General features: G+C 43.7%; 1 protein-coding gene across 6 annotated transcripts in view; it reads left to right on the top strand.

The window, feature by feature from the left end:
* Positions 1-23379, top strand: part of SLC44A5 (solute carrier family 44 member 5) — a 220555-nt gene that overhangs the window by 189366 nt on the left and 7810 nt on the right. For all 6 annotated transcript variants that reach the window (XM_006268954.4, XM_006268953.4, XM_019489100.2 and 3 more), the window contains 9 exons: positions 4733-4825; positions 5734-5821; positions 7370-7632; positions 8837-8931; positions 9604-9707; positions 11406-11479; positions 15578-15648; positions 18059-18147; positions 19227-19311. In XM_006268954.4, the coding sequence (XP_006269016.1) occupies positions 4733-4825; positions 5734-5821; positions 7370-7632; positions 8837-8931; positions 9604-9707; positions 11406-11479; positions 15578-15648; positions 18059-18147; positions 19227-19311 (962 nt within the window). The remainder of the gene's footprint in view (positions 1-4732; positions 4826-5733; positions 5822-7369; positions 7633-8836; positions 8932-9603; positions 9708-11405; positions 11480-15577; positions 15649-18058; positions 18148-19226; positions 19312-23379) is intronic.

The following is a 23379-nucleotide window of genomic DNA, read 5'->3' as shown; positions in this document are numbered from 1 at the left end:
GCTGTATTGCTGGAGCTGATTCACACTAGCACTTTAGAAATGGCTGTCTGTCAGCTTAGGGCAGGGGCAGGGATGGGCAATTTTTTGGGCAGAGGGCCGCTTACCGAGTTTTGGCAAGCTGTTGAGGGCCGCATAGGTAGCTCCACTCCTTGACAGGTGCCCTGCCCCCTGGTTGCCATTGTGTGCCCCACCCTTTCTTGCCCCCTAGCCCCCAACCTTTGCTACCAGAAGCTCCTCCCCTTGCCCCCGGAAGTACTCCTTTCAGCAAGGGGTTTTGCCACCTCAGAACCAGAAAAATACCAAATTATATTCTAAAAATCAAACATCTACAACATCCATTAATTTGATTTAAAAAAATATTTTTGCCCTGATTTACATGTGTAGTGTACATAGAGGTGATTGCACAATAGCTTAAAATGAAGTCTTACTCTTGTATATTGTGGGGGATGAGTATAGGTTTGTGGGGGACTGGGTGTTTGGGGGTGTGAGGGAGGGTGTGTGTGTGGGGGGGGTTTGTGGAGGTGAATAGGTGTGGGAATGGGGTAAAGGAGCATGTGGGTGTGTGTGTGGATATGTGAAGTGTGGGTGGGTATGAGGTTTGGGGGGGTTGTGGGGCAGTAGATAGGTGTGGGGTGAGGGAGTATGTAGGAGTGTGTGTGGATATGTGGGTGTGGGTGGGTATGGGGCTGTGTGTGGGGGGAGGGTGGCTGGTGTGTGGGTGTGAGTATGGGGCTGTGTAAATGGCAGTGTGAGGGGGGTGTGCGTGCATGCAGCCAGGAGCCACATGGTGCAGGAGCTGCTGGCAGGCGGGCAGGGAAGTGCTGAAAGTGGCAGCATGCAGGGGGGGAGTGGGAGCAAGCAGGCATGTGGGAGAGCAGTGATAGCTGGGCAGGAACACGGGGTCCATGCCGGTGTCCCGGGGTAAGCGCCAGTGGGGCCGCGAGCGATGTGTAAGCAGTGTGGGGTCCCAGCTGCCAGGGGCTCTGTGGAGCTGGGCTGGATACCCTCTTCCCCTGCTGGCACAGCCCAGCCTGGCTCCATAGACCCCTACCAGCCCATGCCTTGCAATTCTGCTGCCCCACTCTGGGCCCTGCCAGTGCAGGGCCCAGGACACCAGTGCAGCCCCATGCTCCCACCCAGCTGTTGCTGCGCTCCCACATGCCCGCTCACTCCCATTCCCCTTCCCCCCACCACCACTTTTCCCACTTTCCTACCTGTTGCTGCAGTGCTCCAGCACCACATGGTTCCCAGCTGCATGGCCACAACTGCAGGACTCAGCAGGAGCCAGCCTAGCCCCAAGGACTGGAGCAATCATCCATGGTGCTCCCCTACCTTCCCCCTCCCAGCCCCCTGCATTCTTACTTGAATTTCCCTCTCATAAGCAGGGAGCCAGGAACAGTCCCATGGCCCCAGGCCACAAGCCTCTGCTAGGCAGGGCCTTCCAGTTGGGGGAGGGGGGTACTGGTGGGGGCTGGGGGTGGGGGCAGGCATGCCTTGCTGCTGGGTCCTGCTGCCGGCTTCTCCTTGGTCCTACTTCCTGGTTCCTGTCATCTTTGACAGGCAGCCAGGAGCAGATAAATATTAATTTTCTACAATTTTTAGGGGTTCTGCGAGCCGGATAGACTGTCCTGGTGGGCCATATTTGACCCCCAGGCCATATTTTGCCTACTGCTGGGTTACGGGGGCATGCCTTGTAGGTGAAATAGCTTTAGGCAGTAGAAGGGCTGGATTTTGCTGGCTGATAAAGAATTTGTAAATGGACACATGGACATCTGTGAAAAGAGAAAACAAAAGCTCTCTCTGTTGGCAAAACAGTGTAGTATGCACCACAACTGTGAGCATGGCTTTGAGGCAGGCAAGCAATCCTTCCTTTCAGCAGGAGTATGGGCTAAACAAGGGAATGGAGAATGAGGAACATTATTGTATGACTTGGAGTGCACTTGGATCCACATGTCCTGTTTTCTGCTTTCTATCTATAAGGCAGAAGATGCTTGAGAGTTTTGAAACATACTCTCATTGATCACAGAAGGCTGAATTTAGTCCTCAACCTTGCTTGTACCAGCCTTTATCTTCCTTTCATAATTGCCAAGGGAACAATAGATTTGATGTACATACTGCACAAGAACTTGAATGATCAAGGCCATTATAAAAAGGATTCATTCTTAATGACAGCTACCAAAGGGATAGTATCTAAGTTTCAATAGTATCTAAGTTATGCATTTTTTAAAACCCCACTCTAGAAAATCTGATTATGCAAAGGAAATAGTAGTTAACATTTTTAAATGGCTCCTTTTAAAAGTGAGGATGGCTACTGTGAGGTTTGAGCACATCTTTGAGCCAAGATAGCACTGCTAGGATTCATGTGGGAGGCATAGATTCACTCTGACTGACCCAGGTAAACTCAGTAGCTAGTAAAATATCAAATTTTACCCTCATACCAGGTGTGCAATCCCCATTGATTATATTTATTATGTGGATAAAGTAAGAGCAGAGCTCCTTGGTCTGTTACTCTATGTTCAGCAGTACAGAGATCAAAACTTCTACCTGCTCATGTCTATACTATGTCAGACCCTGCTAGCAAGCACAGCTCTGAATTTACCCCACATTAGCTCCTACTCTGTGCAGATCAAAAAAGGAAAAAAAAAAACCTATCATCTAGTCACCTTAACACAGTGCAAGGAGCACCATGGGGGAACACAATAAAACAGCTAGCTGGCACATTTTCAGCATTTGGTAGGAACAGGATGCATCTACATGTGTGCTTTACTACCGAGTCGACTAATTAGCTCCACAGTAAAGTATCACTGTCTACATGTGCACCCCTATTAGGGCACAGTAAATTAATTAGGGCATAGTAAATTTACTATGCACCCTACAGTAAATTAACATGTCTGGGACAACTACAGCGGAGTTATTTAGTGTGCTGAAATGCATGTGTAGATGGTGACCAGTGTGGTGAACACCCTGGCTGGGGCATGAGGATGCTATAGTGTGGGAGCTGCCTGCTGGCTAGCCCTGCACTGTAGCACCCTTGTGCCCCAGCCAGCCTTTCCACAGGCCACAGAAGCTCCGTGCTGGCAGGCTGACCCCCTGGGCTTCCTGCTAGCTGGGGTAGCACTGCCCTGACTCAACATGCTGTGCCCAGGTGCACATGTAAATTCAGCACCTGGGAACAATAAACTCTGGTGCAAACGACACTGGAGTTTATTGCTACATGCTAATTGCATGTGTAGATGCACCCACAGAGCGGGAACCAGTGTGCACCCTAGCATAGTTTGATGCCTGCTCTAATAGTAACACATGATTGCTGTGTGGGATTTTCTTTGATCTTCCCTATGTGATGAATTAACCAAGAACAGAATTCAGTATGGAGAGTTAGTAGATAGTTGCTACCAAATTCATCACACACAAATGGGAGTCTGTGCCTTTCCTTCCTGCCCTCATTTTTCTTTTACTTTCCTTGGCATCATAGCTGCCCAGGTGTCAGGATTAGGAATGTTTTTAATGGATTTAAGAAACACTGAAGTTTCATAATCAAGCAAGTCCTCATCTTCCTTTCTATACAGGAAAGCACACAGGAAATTGCAGTTGATTCTGGAAGCACTAGACTCTGCCCTTTGGTTCCTGTTCATTATCATTCAGGAACACTTTATACACTAAAACACTTTTATTCAAAAAAAATGACAGATAGAAACACTTCAGAAATTTCATAAACTTCCTGCTGGGAGGTAATAATATTTTCTAGGTTTTCAGCTACATTGAAAGGTCACTTGAGGGTGATATTTTTACACTCATGCATAATGCATGAGGCGAAACAGTGTAAGTAATTACTATAAACTTAACAGACCATGCCCTGTATGCAGGATGATGGAAAATAGGTTGCTAATGACAGGGAATCAAGTGATATTTTTCAGTAGAGTTGAACTATTCTTTCAATAAAATTGCAATTTATAATAATGATAATCTACTTAGAATCCGTTCTTGGGACAATTAACAATCCATTTCTTAAAGTAAAGCATCTGTGACATCAGTATTAGCTAGAAGGCTAATCACAGAGTATTGAAAAATATTGATTTGTGATGATTATTTGATAAATAGCATAAGGTCATGCACTTCTGTGTGTCCCATAGTGCACATACTGTGTCTTTAGACCTACCTATAGTTGGCAGTGTGAGAAAGCTATTGGAAGTTTGCTATTTACCTTTTTGTGTCACATGACAACTTAGCCCATTTGCCAGAGCCTTGTTCATAGTTTCATAGATGCTAGGGGCTGGAAGTGACCTTACACCACCTGTGCTGGAAGCCTGACCAAACCCTCGGTACTCGACTTGTAAAGAAGTTTTTCCTTATGTCTAGTCTGAAGTGATCTTCAATCAGTTTGTGCCCATTATTTCTTGTTCTCCCCTGGGGCAACAGGAGGAACAGAGGAAAGATGAAGGAGGGAAGTAGCAGGGGGAAGTTAAGGGCTAGGAGCAGCAACAGCTGTAGGATTGAGATAGGGAATTAAATGATGGAAAAATAATATTATGCTTCTGCCAATGAAAAGAAAGCAAAAATGGAGAAGGAGAAAGGAGGCAGGCAGTAAGAAAGTGCTGTTGCCAGCATTCAGGGATTTCAGCCCAAGGTAAAACTACAGATATCAGTAGGGGGATACGTAAACAAGCAATTGCTAATAAAAACGTGATTTTGTTTTATTGTTTTAGTTTTCAAACCTATTTTGTTTTCTTTATAGGGCTGTTGGCTACATAACATCTGCATTATTCTACCCAATTATCACCTTCATTCTAATTGCAATCTGCATTTCCTATTGGGCAGTGACAGCTGTGTATCCTTCTGTATAAGTATTTGCTCCATGGTATCAGTGTGGTACCTGAACAGCTCCATGAAAAACTGTATGTAAATGATCACATCAGTCTTCTCTTGAAGTGACCCATACATTCAAGCTGGAGACAAAATCCTCACATAATTGTTTCCACTAAGACTAATAAATAGCTGCTCTCTGCTGTTTATTTTCCCTTAAAGTGGGACTTTCACTGGTTCAAAAAAGAGACTCAATTGTTGTTGTTCAGAACAATGTTTCCCATTCCCTGTACTCTATGTCCACTCCCCTGCAGGTAACACCAGCAGAGAAGCTGGCCAGAAGCCATTGTAGGTATAGTTATGAACTAATCCAGGGGTGGCCAATGTGCGGCACAAGTGGCATTGCAGCCTCTGTGTGTGACATGCAGCAGATTGAGGAGGGAGCAGGAAGCACAGCAGTGGACAGGGCAGAGAGCAGAAGCAAAGTAGCAGATCCAGCAGGAAGCACAGGGAAGGAAGTAGAGAAGATCAGGCAAGGAGCACAGGACTGGAAGCAGAAAGCAGAGTAGCAGATCAGGCGGGGGAAGGGGATCAGAGTGGCATTTGGGAAGGGTGCAGGGCCTGCCAAAAAGTTGGCCCCTACTGAACTAATCTACTCTGCTGAGCTATGTGTGTAGTGTGGGTTAAGAGAAGAATGGTAGCAACTCCCCTCCTTAAGTCTCTTCAGTGGTCTGTAGGTTGAGGGTAGATTTGCATATACCTTTGCCCTAGGAACCCTGGCTTATATGGTGGCCTCATGCATCAGATAGGATGCTGCATTAAAACTAAATCTCTCTGCAGTCCATGTGAATTTTAAAGGTAGTGGTCCCCTATTTCTGTGTGTTTGTTTTACTGAAGAGGCCTTGTGTTTCCTCCTTAATGCAATTTATTCAGTTTCCTGGCTACATCAGGAGAACCCGTGTATAAAGTAATGGCTAATCAAACACTGTGCAAGTATGCAAACCTGACCTGCGACCCAGAGGTAAGTGTTATAAAGGGGGTACTCTTACGTGTATTAATCACCATTCAGTTCATGTGCAATACTAGTTAAGAAACGGGTATTTTTTTAAATTATTTTTACTCATTGCTTGTGTTCAACTTGCAGGATATTTGCTGTCAGATAGCAGTCCCTAGCCATGTCTACACGAGACACTGACTGTACAGTAGGTCTTTACTACTGAGCAGTAATGTCACATGGCACGAAGCATGATGCAAAGTTATTGTGTTCTAGTAACAAGGTACTGTGCAGTCAGTGTGACCTGAAAGCTGTTTAGTGATGTTACTGCACAGTAACTTGTTTATACAAGTACTAAATGAGTGTGCAGTAACAACTGTGCAATCAGCCTCTCGTGTACAGCCCCTGTGTTCAAAGCAATTTATAAATATAGGCTAATTAATCCCCGCAACACCACTGTGAAGTAAATGAGTATTAGTAGCCCTGTTTTACAGGTTGGGGAAGTGACACACAAAGCCAAGGACTTAGCTTCTGAAAACCATCCAGTAATTCTTGGTGGTTCTGTTTTTGTATACCATGGGCACCGCAAATCAATGGCCAGTTTTGAAAATTTGGGCCTTAGAGACTTGCCCAAGATTCATAGCATGTTAATGGAAAAGACCTGATTATCATAGATACCAAATCTCTCAATTTACAGTCACATATTCTAACTACTGTATCATGTTTCCTATCACACGGGCTAGCAACAATGATGATTTAAAAAATACTCATAACATTTTTCAGCTTCTAAGGACACACAGGACAAGTGAAATTGGGCTCTAACTTTTGATTTTTCTAATAAAAATCAGTACTAATAAAATCTAACCTCAGGAGGAAAATTTCCAGGTCTTTAATATTGAATGGAACCTGTTTTAAAATAATGTATATATTGCACATATCCCAAGCACTACAACATTCTGCTGATGTCTGAGAACCCAAAAAAGAAAATGATTAGAAAATGATTATTTTGCCTTCATTGTTCAGATTGAACAAAAGAAGTGAGTGAATGTCATAAATGAAGAAAAACCATTTCAGTTTTAAACATTATTACTGTTTTAATAATCTGAGACAGGTAATAATCTGTGACCAGATGGTTAGCTGGTATAAAATGTCGTAGCTCCATTGATCTCCATAGAGCTACGAAGATTTATGCAAACTGAGGTCTGGCCTCCAAGTGTTAAGAAAATGTCTTTTGGCCTAGCCAGCTTTCCTGCAAGGAAACAAAATAGTTTCTGTATCTTTTGAAATTCAAATTCAGACTACCTAGGCCCCAGTCATACAAAAACATATACATATTTAAATAGTTTGCCCTATTGACAAACCCAGAGATTTAGCACCTGCATGGGTTTTTATCTTTTTAAAATATTGCCCTCTTAGTTATGTAAATTAATTTAAAACATTTCAGTGCAGTCAGATTTCACTTGGTGAGCAATGCTGAACGTAGAACTGAAACCTCTGGTAGAATACATGAGATTTGTGCTAAGCCATTTAAGGTTCACTACTTATGAATATTTTATTTATTTTCTTTCTCTACAGACTTTTAACACAACCAATGTGACCAAATTGTGTTCTGGTGCTCAGTGTACTTTTGCTTTCTATGGGGGAGAAAGCCTGTACCACAGATACATCTTCATCTTTCAACTTGCCAATGCTTTTGTCTTTCTTTGGCTGGTGAACTTTGCAATTGCACTGGGTCAGTGTACCCTTGCTGGTGCCTTTGCCTCCTACTACTGGGCTTTTAGAAAACCTGCTGATATTCCCCCATGGCCACTCTTTTCTTCCTTCGGACGAGCAATACGGTAAAGTTAAGAATTTGTACCCTTTATGTATTTTCTAAATACATAACTCATAGAAATCTTATAACTCATAGAGAAATAATATAATTATGCTTAAAGTATCAAATGAGAATTATGGTATAAAAGAGTGGTATTATTAAGGACTCAGCTTTTCTAGTCATTAAAGGACCTGCATTTTCCAATTATCTTGGGTGTATGAATTTCAAAAGAAGAGAAGCCCTAGAAAATTATCTGCCTAATTTACTCATGCAGGTCCTGCAACTGTGCATGCAAGTTTGTTATTGCAACTCACAAATGACCCATTGGGCACCTAAGAAATAATAGTTATTTTGTTTTGTGCCCAGTAGTGGCATATGGGAATACAGATTTTTGTGCAGAAATGTTGGCTTTCACATTACTGAACATAAGTTTGACACTATATTTATATGTAAAAACATGTAGCTACACATACATAAATAGAAGATGAGAGGTGTATATTCACATAAGTGTAGATATGATCCTGGTTTTCATGAAACTGAAGGCCCAGGTCCATGCACAAAAATGTATATGCCCTTATACTGTGTACTCTGTGTGTGTGTGTGTGTGTTCTGTGCATGTACAGAGTGCTTAGATGCACAGGTATATACGTAAACTTTGTATTCATTTACATATGGATAACCTTTTATAATTCTAATAATAATTTGATCTCTTATTTCCTTCTTCAGCAGAGAGGAGACAATTAACTGATGCTACCTAGAAGGAATAGCTATGCTGGCATAACTGTCCCATGTAGATACATTATTCCAAAATCAAAATAACTACTTTCTATAATAATTGCTCCCCTGCCAAAATTGGCTAGAGTGGTTGTATTAGAAGTATCCAGTTACAGAGGGTCATTTTTTACCTAGAGCCCCTGATAATCCAAACTACTTATGTGAAAAGTACTACCACACTTCAGTTAAGAGGTTTTGTGTATAGACAGGTTTCAGGTTAGGGGCAGCAGCATATAGCAGCAAAATGTTCAGCTAGCCTGAGGTTATTGTATAGCATTAGTAGAGGCAACACATTACAGTTTTTCAGCAGCATCCAAATCCTCAGCAAATTTTTCATTGTGTTTCATCTTTCTCAAAAGATTCGTGAATGTGAAATCTGTGAATAAGGTAGACTTAGTTACATCAGTGCTATTGTCTCTTGTAACACCGTGTAACCTTACATTGTTTTGTATTAGATACCACACAGGTTCACTGGCATTTGGGTCTTTAATTCTTGCAATAGTCCAGCTGATTAGAATAATCTTGGAGTACCTGGACCACAAACTGAAAGGTGAGATTTATAGTCTGCTCCAGAATATTAAGTTCTCTGGTAAATGTTTGCTTCCTTCCCCCAGACTTCAGATATGAAATATGTAAGGCTCAGGTCCTGGGCTGCTGTTCTTGTAGCTTCAAGTAAAGTCTAAGCTGCTTTGCCATGGAAAGTTGAATAATAATACAGGAAACCCTTGCTATTCACGGGTTCAACATCCACAGTTTCAAATATCTGTGAATGCCAAATCCGCATTTTAAATACACTTTATACACTTAACAGGAGCTCCTTGGGAGCGCTGCACTTGCTGCTGCTGGGCTCCTGCCTCTGCGCTCCCGCCACCGCCACTGGAGCCAAGCCCCACCCCCTTACTCCCCCCAGCCTCCGGGGGCACTGTGTTCATGAAGGCAGTGCCCTGTTAACAGATTTCGCCATTCGTGGGGGATACAAGAACGTTTTCCCCGCGAATGGCGAGGGTCGCCTATACTCATGCAGAACGTGGATCTGATGGTATTTAGAGCTGATGGGCTAGATTCATTCTGGAAGGAAAAAGAGCATCACATCTCACCCCAGTGATGGGTTGGACTTGCCGGAGGGAGAACATGGGGAGTTTTTCCACCTCTGACGGACCTTGGGGGCACAGTTTTCCATGTTTTCAAGACAAATCCTAAACTGTCTCTCCTCATTCTGCAGGTACACAAAATTCCTTCACAAGATTTCTGCTCTGCTGCCTCAAATGCTGCTTCTGGTGTTTGGAAAAATTCTTGAAGTTCATCAACAGAAATGCTTATATCATGGTGCGTAGCTTGCCTTTCTGCATGTTATAGCCCCATCACTGCAGCACAGCACTCGGGGCCTCAAATAAAAATCCCTTGCATCTGTGCTTTAATACTAATTTTCATTTCCCTAGGATAAAATTTGGCTATCATCACTTATTGTTTGAATTGAGAAGTTAAAGAATTGGATACTAATGATGGGAATTCACATGCCCCTGCCCCTCAAAGGTGGTAATTTCTTCTCTGTCCCCCTCTAGAAATGGCATAATAATTTCCCTTCACACCTGCAATTCAAACAGATTTTAACATCCATTTTACCACATCCAAGGCATGCTGCATGCCTTGCTGATGTAGTATTTTTGTTAAAACGTTCTGCTAAGAAGGACGTTTGAAAACAATTAGTATCTGTATTTACCCTCAAAGCTGTCAGGACAAATTCTCTCAATTACAGCAGCTGATTGCACAACAACCCCAACTGACTTGGAAGAAAGTTTCCAGATTTACACTTCTAGAAACAAGCAGGATTTAGCCCAAGCTGTTTTGACCTGAAACAGTTTTAAGTGTCTTACAATCACAGACCTGTTATCTCAGAAGAAATGAATGTAATGATGCTGTTAACACCACATTCACTAAAGAAAGGAATTTCAGAAATAGTTGCAATCTTGAAAGAAGTGAATTTTCCTGTTCTAGGCCTTGTCTATACTGAAAAAATTGACAGTAATAATACTCCAGAGTAACTGTTCTTATATATACTCCCTCAATCCCTTCCAAAATAAATGTGATTTTATTTCAGATTAAGAGCTTTGCCTTGTGGAGTAATTGTATGTGAATGTAATTGCTGTGACCTTAGTATTCTGGTACTTGATTTATCCCTACATGAGATAAGAATTGGGTCCAGTGCATCCCAGCTGTGCAGTAAGAACAACAATGATAAAGAGGAAAGGACAGGCCTGAGCTGCAGAGTTTAGTACTGGACTGAATTTTTTCCAAAGGTCAGACATGTTTGGAGCTAGGTGTGGTTCAGGCTCATCTTGAGCCTTATTCTTAGTTTAAAGAAACCTTTAGAGTTTATTGTGCCTACTTCCTGCATAAATCACAGTAATGGCTTTACACCTATTTGATACATGCAACTGAAAAGGACCCTCCCTTCCTGCTATACTCCCCTTAACCTGTCATCATCACTTCCCCATCTGTGATCCCATCTGGGTCACGCACCAGTGAAGTGGGGCAAAGACTAGATTCCTGAACTGTTCCACTTAGAAAGTTAGGTTTTGTGTCTACCTCCTGCCTGCCAAAAGATCACCCAGGGCTGCAGAGCCTCACAAAGAGAGAAGCTGGAGAGAAGGGGGCATGTCTACATGAGATGTTTACTGTGCAGTAGACTAATTAGCGACACCATGTACATGTAGATGGCGTACAGGCTGGCTGGGGCATGAGGGTGCTCTGGTTTAACATGCTGCAGTCACAGGCACGTGTTCAAATGACATGCCTGGGAGCAGTAAACTCCAGTGCAAATAGCATGTATAGACATGCCCAGGGAGAGATATAACACTGCCTACAGGAGACTGAGGGGAAGTAGAGTAACATGGGGCTTGGTTGGGAGTTTGATCACAGATATAAGGGTATTATACAAGGCTGTACATGCATAGAGCCCCAGAAGCCATGAGAATGGTCTTTGATTAGCTAAAAACTTATCAGACAACTGTTACTGTTTTGCAGATTGCAATATATGGTAAGAACTTCTGTGCTTCGGCAAAGGAAGCATTCTTTCTGCTGATGCGCAATGTGGTGAGGTAAGGAGCTATGTCTCTTGTCCTTGGGACTGACACCTTCCCTGCTACTGTTTTGAAAAGTTACTTTTTCCCCTAGAAGATTAATTCCAACTGGTCCAATGCTTACACGCTGTTGTCCCTGTTACCTAGCTGTATGGCTTGCTGGTGCTATCCCGTAGTCCAAGCTAGAGTGATTTAATCTGACGCACAATTTTGTATGGGTTAAATGATTGACACTGTAGAAGCTTAGGTATCCCTGGCCCTTGTAAAAGGGCTAACAAGAAAGCAGTGGAGCCAACTGAGAGAATCTGTAGTGATTTATTACACATGTATCTATCTATAGGGTGTCCATCAGCATAGCATCTGGACCCAGCATGGATGGCGCCAATGTGTGTCTATTCATATTTTCTAAGAGGAAGAACAGCTGGACCTAAGCCTAAAAATCCTGATATGGTTTAGAGGGTGACAGGGAGGACGAAGGGTTTTGCTTTTAAAACCAAAGTCTTTAATATTTAATAGGGCATCTCTTCTCATGCTGGAAGCCTCCCCCGTGCTCCCTACTCCATTGCCAGGGCTGCTGCTCAGCTTCTTTTTCCAATCAGCACTTCTCATTGCTCCTGGCTTTTCCTGTAATACAGGAAGATCAAAAAGAATGGGAACAGGGTGCTGATTAGAACAAGCCCTTAGTAGCAGGCCGTGCTGGAGCAATAGGAGGTGGCCTAATTACTAGCAAGAAGCACACTGAGGAAGCTTAAGGAGTTTAAATTATTTAGTTCTGGGGAAGGGAGGATGGAGAAAAGGCCATGGACAGGGAAGAGGGGGAAGAGAGAGGAACAGTGAAAGAGAGCAGAGAGACTTGGAGAATGGGGCAGGCAGGATCAAAGGGTTCTAGACAGAGATGGCATGGGAGGATTGAGCTGTCACATAAAGGCTTCAGGATGTCCTGCTGGGTTTAGCCAATCTGTTAGTAGCCATGCCCATTGCTAATAACACCCAGACAAAAGTGGAAGAGCATCCATTTCTGTTATCAAGGATTAAACACAGGACAGGGCCATCCCTACCTTGTAGCCTTGATACAATGGTCTTTGTTTCCTTTAAGAAGTTTCACTTTTCTGTTCTACTTGCTCTGGTTCTTAATCACCAAGGGCAATAGCTAGGAGCCAGGAAAATCTCTTTAATGTTTTAAACTGGAATTTTCTACTTTCAGCTCTTATCCCTACCTCTGACAGCTAATGATGGTTTGTTTTCTTTAATTTGGTTGTTGACTATTTCTCTTTCATGGTAGTTGGTACAATACGTTACCATATACAGAGCCCCCGGCATCACCAAGATTCTCACCAGGCAAATCTCATTTCCATGCCATTATTTATGGCAATTTGTGAGAAGAGAGTCTGCCAAGGTTGGAGTCAGAGGCTGCCTGCAATAAGCCTCTGCCCTGCTTTGCTTTTCTTCCTGTTGCTACAGTCTAATCACACTGAGGGCTAGGCAATGCAGATATAGGACACTGTAGCAGAAAGCTTGGTGCTCCTGCTATGTTAACAGCAGGCAGGCTATAGCTGTGGCAGGATGCAGGTATGGCAGGAAAGCAATCAGGAGCCACATGACTCAGGAGGGGCTGGGCTCAGGAGGGGCTAGGAAGGACACAAGCCCAGGCCCTGAGCTGAGGCAGACAGTAAGGACCTGGAGGCTGCTGAAGGAACGTCTCCTAAGCAGAATGGCCGCAGCTCCTGAGTGCCAGCGTGCAGAGGACAGCCTGCAGCAGTCTGGAGGTTTGGAAAGGGACAATGTGGTGGAAGAGGTCCCTAGGGGCCCAGTAAGGGGTCTGGGAGCCTAGAGAGGGGCTGAGATGGGACCAGAAGGTTCCAGTTGGCCCAGAAGGAAGAGAGGGGCCAGGATGCTAGAGGGACCAGAGGTTTATAGCTCCAAGGGGGTTAGCATTTGCAGAGCCAGGGAGCCTAGAGGTCTGTAGCCCAGGAGGGGTAAGTGTGAACAGAGCCAGGAGAGCCCAGGAATCTTATCTGGCTTAGGAGTGGGGCCAGGGCCCAGAGAGAGGTCAAAGTCTTGGGGGCACAGCCAGAGACATGAGAGGGCCAAGGAGCCTGTATCCCAAGAGGGGCATGGACTGAGGCTGGGAGCCAATAGCCCAGGAGAGTGAACATCAGGAAGCGATAACATCTGCAAGCAATATGGTGGGGTGTAGGGGTGGACAGAGACACACAATTAACCCTTAAGGCAGGATCAAGCTTGGGAAGCCCTGGGGCAGCCTCCCATTTTCTAGAGATTATTACTAACAAGGTGTGGCAGGTAAGGGAAGGGGAGTTTTACCTGAGAGGTGGTGAAGCCGAGGACTAAAGGGTGCTCTAGGGGCAGGACAGCCATCTGTGGAGCAAGGACCAGTTAAAGTCAGGCTGACATTACAAGATTTTGCTGGCTTCACCCCCACTACTGGGTAAAAACAGACAATGTTTGCAGCATCAGCTGTGCTAGAATGTGTCTGTTGTCCTGCAGGGTTGGGCCCTGCTGTTCCTGCAGCTTCAGGGACCCAATCCTGCAAGACAACTGCAGATGGGGGAACGCTGTGTTCCCTGCTTCCAGATGTGTACTCCAGGAATCCCAAGGTGGGGGATTCCCTAGGCACACATTTTGTGCTGCCATGTCCCGGGTTGGGGCACACCTCTGCAAATTGGGGATCAGGCCTCTAAAGCCCCTGGAATGACTCCTGGGGCAGCTGGACAGCATGGGCAGCTCTGGGCTACCCACACTCTCCTGCCATAAAGTAAATAGATGTCTGCTGCAAAAAGGGGGCACCACCCTTGTCATGGCCCCAATTTTGACCATTTGTGGCACAACAAATGCCATGGACAAACTGTTCGCTTGGCCTTTGTGCTGCTTAAATATTTTTATGGTGGCAGAAAGGTCAGATCTGTTCCCAGACTATGCCAGCCATAGGCACTGGGCACATCTACATGACATGTTCACTGATGAGCTGACTAATTAGTTCCACGGTAAATGTCTCAGTGTCTACACATGCAGTGCTATTAGGCCTCAGGAAACTAATTAAGTCTGCTGCAAGTTAGTACTTGTAAATACAAGTACTATTTTGCAGCAGATTTTTTGACATGCACCTCACATGTAGATACTGAAGGGGCAGGCTGGGTCATGAGGGTGCTTCAGTATGGGGGCTGCCTGCTGGCTAGCCCTACACCGTAGCACCTTCATGCCCCAGCCAGCCGCTCCACAGCACCTCCGGGGCCCCTGCCAGCTGGGGCTGCTCCAACCTGGCTCAACATGCTGAAGTCCCAGGTACAAGTTCAAATGTGGTGCCCAGCAACAATAAACTCTGGTGCAGCATGCGCTGGAGTTTATTGCTACATATTAATAGCATGTATAGATGCACCAGCTGTGTCTTACATTGTGTCTTCACTAGCAGACTCTGCTGACAGAGCAATGCTGGCACAGCTATTGCAGGAGCATCTCTGTAGTGGAAACAGAGCCTTAACTGTCAGTTTTTTCTGTTCAGTTGCATTTATTCTTCTGGGGCTATCTCTCTGCTTTGAGGTTCCCCCATCTGTTCCCCCTCAGCTGTGCTGAGACAGCTCAATGTATCTTTGTAGTTTCAGTGCACTCTGGGACCACAGAGAATATGGTTAGTGAAGGAGAAAGACAGTCTCCTAATATTCTGCAACTAATGGGTATTCTGAATTTTGGGTTCCAGTTTACCTCCAGCTAGAGCTGGCCTGGATCTTCCCATGATATGAAGAAAAGGCTTAAATAAATAAATACAGGAAGGTTTCATTAGCAGCAGGAGTTGCATCTAATAAGAAGCTTTCACAGGTTGTCAGCAGCTTTGTCAGAGTGGGACTTATTTCAGCAAGGTGCTGAATACCTTTGCCTTCTATTGTATTCCTTGTCCTGGTTGATCGCTTAGTAATAACATTCTACTAGTGACCCTCCTGCATGTATCGTCTCCATGTTGACTGTTCTTTTTGTTGGTCAAAGAAGCAGTGCAAGACAATGAACTTCCCGAGCCAGTTTCCCAACATTCAGTGGATTTCATACAATAGAACGGAACTATTCCATTTTGAGGTGCTTAAATGCCATTTGTCCTCTTTTAAACAGAGTTGCCGTGCTGGACAAAGTTACAGACTTCTTATTGTTCCTGGGGAAAATTCTCGTTGCTGGTGGTGTAGGTAAGCCACTTGGTTATTTCAGTGTCGTGTTGGTTCTTGTTCTCAGGTATCCTAATACGTGCCAAACTTGTGTATGTCCAGACAGCACTACAACATCCTGATCTCACACACTTTGCTATTACTTACTTACAGGACCTACATACATGAGTAACGAATTGCTGGATTTGGTCCAAGGGACATATTTCCCCTCCTTTTACATGGTTCTTTGTGCATTTGACAGCACTATCGGTAGGGTCACTTTCACTGTCCTGTATGGAGTGCGTGATAACAACCATCTCTTCTGATGGCCACCATCTTGTTGGTGGTACCATCTTCTGATGGCAACCATCTGTTCTGATGGCACACAAGGCTTGAAACAGGGATTTCCACCAAAAAAAGGATGAGTTCCTAAAGCATGAAATAAAGCTCTCAGTCTGCAACTGACTGTCTTTGATGGTTGAACACAGAAAGAGAATCTGCATCACTTACTAGGCTACAGGTGCTTTCCTTTTCCTTGACCCAGCCCCTATACCTTTTGTTCTGGGCAAGTGCAACCCTCAGATCGACCATAACACTTGGCAGTTGATAATAAGCGAGTTTATTGATATATAGTTATAGGAAATGAAAGCAATGTAGGCAAAGCAATTACAGTATACATTACCCAAATTCCCCAGTCCCAGAATATACACAAGGGAATTTGTAGTGAGTGGTCTGTCCGTCCGGTACGTAAATGCCACCTTGAGGTCCTTTGCTTAAGTGTCCACTGTCAGCAGCCTTGGAGGTTGGGGCCTGATGCGAACTGCTTCTCCTTCTGTTTCTAAAACTTCTTCTTTTGTATTCTTTCTTCTCCTGGTGACTTCTGATGACTCTTGATCTGTGGTTGTCACTGGTTGGTCACACAGCGACACCTCCCATGTTGTCAGCCAAAACCCCATTTTCACAAACCTATCACATGCCCACCTCCTAAATTGGAGCTTTACCAGTGTTCTCCTAATTTGGTTTCTTCCACCAAAACTGGAAAGCTTAAAGCTTTTTGCAAGCAGGCACTACTGCCCTGAAGCCAGGCCTATCTATTATGAAAATAAAGTTTGGATGTTTCCAGTTACCCAGGATGTGTGGCTTGCTGTTTTCGTGCCTGGGTTAAACACTCTGTCTGCTTCTGGAGGCTGGGAACCCTGTGTGACTTTGAGACACAAGCTATTTAGAGATCATTTTACCTCTGCTGTCCCTCTTGACCCCTTATAATACATATATCTATACCTACAAGCCAATTCCCAAAAAACCCAAACCTTTAAATGCCAACTTTATGCCAACATTTCCCAGGCCCTGTAAGGTGGTGTACGTCAATGGCAACAGCAGCAGATCTATAACTGAGACTGAACTGTAGGTGTGTGCACCGAGACAAGGGGAAATAGGGAGAGAGGAAAGGCGGCATGAGTCACTTTTGTGATGTTACACTCAAGCCTGTCCCAAAGACCCTGCTATCCACAATTGCAGGAGAAGACAAAACATTTCTAACTTTTCTAAAAATTCTTTTCCTTTACAATTAAAGTCAGGATGTCCTATTTATATTTTGTTACAGCAGAAAATTGAATTTTTTTAAAGGAAGTCCTTTTAAAAAATTCAAGCCAACAGTGTCCCCTGAAGGCTTTTTTAAAACTGTCACAGTAGTTTCAAAACATCATTTCGCTGATCCCCATCTTTTATACTTTTTGTATTAAAAAAAATTATATATGTATTCTTATTGTAAGTTTTGCTATAAGATAGAAATTAGAACTGAGACCAAATCTTTAATATTTTATTATTACTATAGAATGACTTTCAAGCTGGGAAGGCAGATGTGATTGGAAGCTGTCTCTGAAATGCGAAGCATGAAATACTGAAATTGATTCATGTCTTCCTCCTTAAGGATAAATTCTTTAGGCCAATTCATTAACATGCCTTTCCTGTTCTGCTTAGCATAGATATAATCATGAATTAATATCTCTAGCTCTAGATTTATCATTAAGTGTGTTTATCACTAACCATGCCATTTCTATTTTTAATCCACAATGGTTGAATATTTCTCCAAGAGATGAAAACTAAAGCAGCAGACTTTTGCTAGCTTAGCTTTTTTGAATGATCAATCCAGCAATTTTTTTATTACTTCACAGTTTATTGTCTTGTATAGTCTTGTTTATTAGGTTTAATATAAAGCCCAGTCTAAATCATGAAACAAAGCAATTAATTCATGTCTTTCTGGCCTCATGGATATCTTTATAATAATTAATTTGCATTTCTGTTCTTGTCAGAATACAGATATGGGAAATAATTAGTATCTAGAGATTTATTGCTCAGAAACTTCTCCATAAACTAAACTTACGTGTGCTATCAGCTCTTTATGAGTTGTGACTAACTACTTTGTGAATAACTATTTCTTTATTTCTTGCAGGTGTTCTAGCCTTCTTTTTCTTCACACACAGAATACAAGTATTCACACAAGAAGCACCAACTTTAAATTACTACTGGGTTCCCTTGTTGGTAAGGATAATGTTTTTATTCTTTGAACACTCAGGAAATGAGGGGTACATCTGAGACAGGTAGAGTTCCTGAGGAGCAGTAGCTCCACCACTGTTTTCTTGGGAATGGTATCCATTCCTATGACGGGACAGATTGGCTATGCTCCATCCTTTCAGGAAGTTTGTACTGAAATGGTACAGTGTGTCTGGAGGGATACCACAAAAAAAGTTAGCTTCTATGTCAGATCTTCATAAGCCTCCATAGCCAGCATCTGGGGTAGGCAGCCAGTGATAGCATATCTCCTTATGGAAGAGCCCTATGGAGTAATAAGAGAGCAGCTGGATTTTGCATAAATGCTCCCCCTCATAGTTTCTTGGATATCTTGAAGCTTAGTGGGCCATCTTTCCTGAAGGGACAAAGTGAAAGAACTCAATGAACTGAAACTAAATTTCCTAGTCCATCTGTGGTTTTTCAAACATTGAGGTCAATATGACCAGCTTAAAAACTAGTGTCAGCTATATGTCAGCATGCAATAACTTGAACTTGTGATGCTTTTTCATAGAAGAAAGACTGCTATAGAATTATACAATTTCAAGTCAAACAGAAAGTAGGACACTACCTTAGAGGGGAACAGGAGACTAAATAGTCTCTTAGGGCACTTTTACACATGCTCTGGGAGGGCAGCACATTAATTAGAGTGGCTTCAAGAGCCGCTCTAATTAAAGCACCACTGTGTCTCATGTATAAACGTCCCTGAACTTCAAAATAGCAGCAGGGGCACTTGAACTGAAGTTCAATGAGCTTTAGTTCAAGTGCCCCACCACCACTTTGAAGCATGGGGATGCTGATACACAGGAGGTTGCTGGAGCACAATAATTGCTGGAATTCCAGCACGTTGGAGTAGCCGCTATACTCAGGTATACGTGCCCTTATGTGTCCTGCCCTACCTTCTGCCTGACTTCAAACTATGAAGTCTAACATGGCTAACTACCTCTTTACTCATAGAACTGCAAGTAAAATTGTTCCCATATGTTGAACAGGTTACGGCCACTATGGCATGAAGTGAATGTGTTTGATTTTTTTCTTTTTTTTTCTTTCAGACTGTCATTATTGGTTCTTACCTAGTTGCGCATGGGTTCTTCAGCGTCTATGCAATGTGTGTTGATACACTTTTCCTCTGCTTTTGTAAGTATTGAGTCCTCTTTCTTTGTTCCTTTTTTGATGATCTGCAGGTAAAGAATAACTTTGCCAGTTTCTTCCAGAACTGAGATGATGTGATAGCATATGGTGTGAATAAAATATTGTTGTTGCTCTTCATAGAGAAGAGAGCAAAGTTCCTTAAAGAGAGATGCTTTCCTTAGCCCAGCTACTGACTGTGGTTCATCAAGATATCTGGCTTTTTGTTTTCAAAATATGTCCTAATTCATACTAACTGGTTGCTTCTGGATCCTTTTTAACAAGACCTTTCCAGTGACCATTCAGACAGACATCTTACTAATAACAACAGGCTTTGTACTCAGGTGTTCTCTAGCAGATGCTTTATGTTACTGATAATTTTGCTGTCCTTCTGGTTTCATACTAAAAACCAAGACAAAAGCTTCATGCTGACTTCATGTTAATTTAAACACCATTTAAAAAATGATCGATCCCTTGCACCCCATAACAAGCTGTCACTGCCAATAATAAATTGGGACTAAAGGGCATATTTGATGTTTTTCCATTCAGAGAATGCTCAAATCACAAGAGAAATCAACTGGTCTCAATTGAGACTCTGATTATAACAAGACATGCTTGTTGCAGGGAACTCATTCCATTCGCCAGCCTTAATGAAATTTAAAAAGTGAAGGTTTGATTCTACTGTAATGAAAGTGGTCCTGGCAGGTCAAGGCAGATGGATATGACCTTGGTATGATGGGGTGGGGTCCCTAGAGACAGCTGTGATCTCCCTAAAGCCCTGTGACCATGCCAGGTTCACCCTGCGGGTGCCTTCATGTCTCACCTGCCACATCTTGGTGGTCAAGATAATAAATAGTAGATAGGGAGGCTGCCCTCAAGTTGCTATGTAGTCATAGTCCTGGTGGACCCCACTAAATGCTGTGGGTTCTTAGACCCCTTGCTGGGTCCCGCTCTAAGTAAGTGCCTCGCGGGACACCCCAAACCTTATGGGCTATATACGTGGCTCCCAAACTGCGCCTTTACCATGCCCCATGCCTTGCAGATGGTATTCAAATTTTGTGTCTCTGAGGCCTTAGGTTAGCTTGGCCTCCTGCCATCACTGGGCCCTTGGCCCGTCTGCATACCCCCCTCTGGCACTGAGCTCTCTCCGCACTGCTGTGTGCCCCAATGAGGCTTCCTCCTCCCCAATAACCTTAGTCCGGTCCACCAGATTAAACAAACATAAATATGAGCCCCTGGGCTACAACCTAATAATAACAATAACAACGACACTGGAGGCCACACTCTGGGCCTTTAAGAGGGCCAGTTTCTACCTCAGCAATGTGTGTCTTCTATCCCCAGGCACTTTAGTTGCTCCTAGAGCCCATTAGTCTTACTTGAGCAGCAGAATAGGCAACCCATCAACTCCGCAGAGCTTTTCTGCACAAACTCCTTCCCCCCTGGCTGCTGCCAGAGCACTATGTACCTCCAGTCCCAGCCTTGTGGCTTATATGTACCCAGAGCCCTGCTGCCTTCTGCTCAGCTAACCAGGTGCAAGTGCAGGCTAATTCCCTCATTAGCTTGCTGCCACAGCAGTCTGTACTTATGGGGGTTCTGCCTGGTTCCCAGGACCCTCTCTAGGCAATTTCTGCCCTTAAAGGAGCAGGCACCTTAGTGCCCTGCAACACTTGGTCATCAGTGCATCTGGCTGCATCATCTGACTATGCTAATTAAACTACTAGTCCTATTAGTAAAGGCTGCACAGTGCGCTGAAATATACAGGCTAGGCTAAGGCCAGCTGAGCAGTCTGAGCCTGATTCCCCCTGGCACTAGGAACATTTTCTGTAACTACTCTAAAGTTATTGGAGTCCTCCCATTTTTAGAAAGCAAATCAGGTCCCATGTGCAGACTATGTCTCCTGGGCTAAGTACAGACAGTCAGAAAGCCCAAGGCTGAATTAATTCAGTCTTTGCAGGTTAGTTTAAGCTGCAGAGATTAAACTTGGAAACAACTGGGCATGTTAAAGCATGCCTGTCTGGCACATAGCCAGCATGGGCTGTGTGTTTGCTTCCTCTTCCTGCTCCCCACAAGGTATCTCAAGGTATCTGCAGTCCAGAATCACAGCAGCAGGACTCTGCAGTGCTGCTCATCACTTCCTTTTCCTGCTTCCACGTACCTCTGGGATTTGTAGTCTACAGTCACAACCAGCAGTAAGTTTCAGTACATCTAGCAGGAGGGCAGCTCTGTGCTTGGGAGAAGGTGGGTTTAACCCTCCTCCCTGGTCTCAGACCACAGCCATAGTTTGCCTGGTGGGGGGAAGGGTGGCCCTGCCTCTCCTCCCCCCCACCCCCACTCCTTGTCTGTTGGAGCAGACAGCACAGCCTAACCCCGGGGTACAAAACATGCTGGGATGCTGGGGGACTGATTTAACTTGAATAACTTTACCTGGTAGGGGTCTGGGACTGAAGTTTCATAAACTGGTTTGACCCAAATCAGTTAAGTCTAATACTACATTCAACCAAGTTTATCTTAAACTCATTTCAGCCATTTTGAAAATGGTTTGTGTGTACTGAGCTTCTGTTCTGTTATAGGTTTAAACCAGTTTCTGATTACTTAAACCAGTTTATGCATAACTTCTGTCCCTATCCCTGGTGCCCCCTGTCCCTTGGAAGAGGCCAGAACACCAGTGGCTCTGTACAATCACAGTGGGATGCCAAGGAGGGACATCAAATAAATATCAAACTTTTTCTGAACATCTCCTCTGTCAAGTTAGTCAAGTTATAGGCCAGCTTAGGTCGCATCTAAAAACTGGGATTTATTTTCCCTTGACTCTTCACAAAGCTATGGGATTCTTGTTAGTGGCCATACACTCAAAGAACCTGATTTTTCTGAGGTTCTGAGCATCTTTGAAATTTAGGCCCTCAGCTTTTATTCATCACTATGCCACGGATAGGAACAGGTTGGTTCCTAGTAGTTGGGAATAAAGGAAGCAAAACTTGGAGAGTGGGTTTTTCAGAAACACCCAGGGTTGAGCTGACTCTTCCCATTGAAATCCAGTTTTCACTGTACTGAAGGCAACACCAGTAGGAGCAGAGCAAAGCTAATAACTGCACTTTTGGAAAACACACCCAGCATACTCAATGCATTTCCTTTCCCTTATGCTTTATTATAAGCCTGCATTTTGAAATGATTTTGCCTATATTACAGTGAAGTGCTCTGGTTTCTTTATTTAACTTCCCTTATCCTTTATAACTAAGACAGTAACATAGTTACATAAAAAACATGTTTGTAGTTTTAACATTCCCTTGGCTTATCTCCTGATTCTTTACCTGAAGGCCTAATCCTATTTATGGCACTGCAGCTGGACATAGTGGAAATGCTTGTGTGTCACAAGTGGAGGCTTATGATGACTTCAGGTAGGAGTAAGCAGTGGAAGCAGATGAATTCTGAAGTATTAGGATAGAGAAATCAGAATTTACTTGAAGCAACCATGAAAAATTCTGAAGAGAGTTCCCAGTCCCAATAAAAAATATCTATTATTAGCCTAACCTTGCCAGAAACTCACTGCCCCACAACTATCCCACCATTCAGTCATCATCTGCCTTACACTCACCAATTCTTTGCTTCTACCAAAGTCAGTGTTTTTCCCCTCTACTTGCTCTGGGGCTTATTTTAGAGACAGTTAGTGCAGGACCCCCTATACGATCTGACAATATAAGATGAGCTACTCCTGTCATACAACTCAGCAGCTATAGCATCAGTTTGTTTGACAGGGTTTTTACACAGGCATAAAGGCTAAGAAGGCTAAGAACCCTTTTTAAAGGCAAGATTGTGTTATGTAGTAGCTGTTGGCACTGGTTAAGCTCACCCAGTAAATCTCCCCGCTCTTGCTGGATGAGTGGGATTCTGCAAGACTGAGGTAAGGCAATATGGCTGTTATTTAAAACATCGTATGGACACCTGTTCAGTTCAGCTGAAGAATTTTAATTATTTGCCCAGTAGATTTCCTTGTTTCAAAATTGGTGGTGATTTTATGTTGTCCTTCATCTTCTTTGACTCTCCTATTTTGACCTTGACATTGGGTTGGTTTTTGCATAC

This window comes from Alligator mississippiensis, chromosome 5 (assembly GCF_030867095.1).
Source record: "Alligator mississippiensis isolate rAllMis1 chromosome 5, rAllMis1, whole genome shotgun sequence".
In the NCBI taxonomy this organism is placed as follows: domain Eukaryota; kingdom Metazoa; phylum Chordata; order Crocodylia; family Alligatoridae; genus Alligator; species Alligator mississippiensis.
Note: the sequence above shows the minus strand (reverse complement) of the source record. Positions and strands in the feature narration are given on the sequence as shown.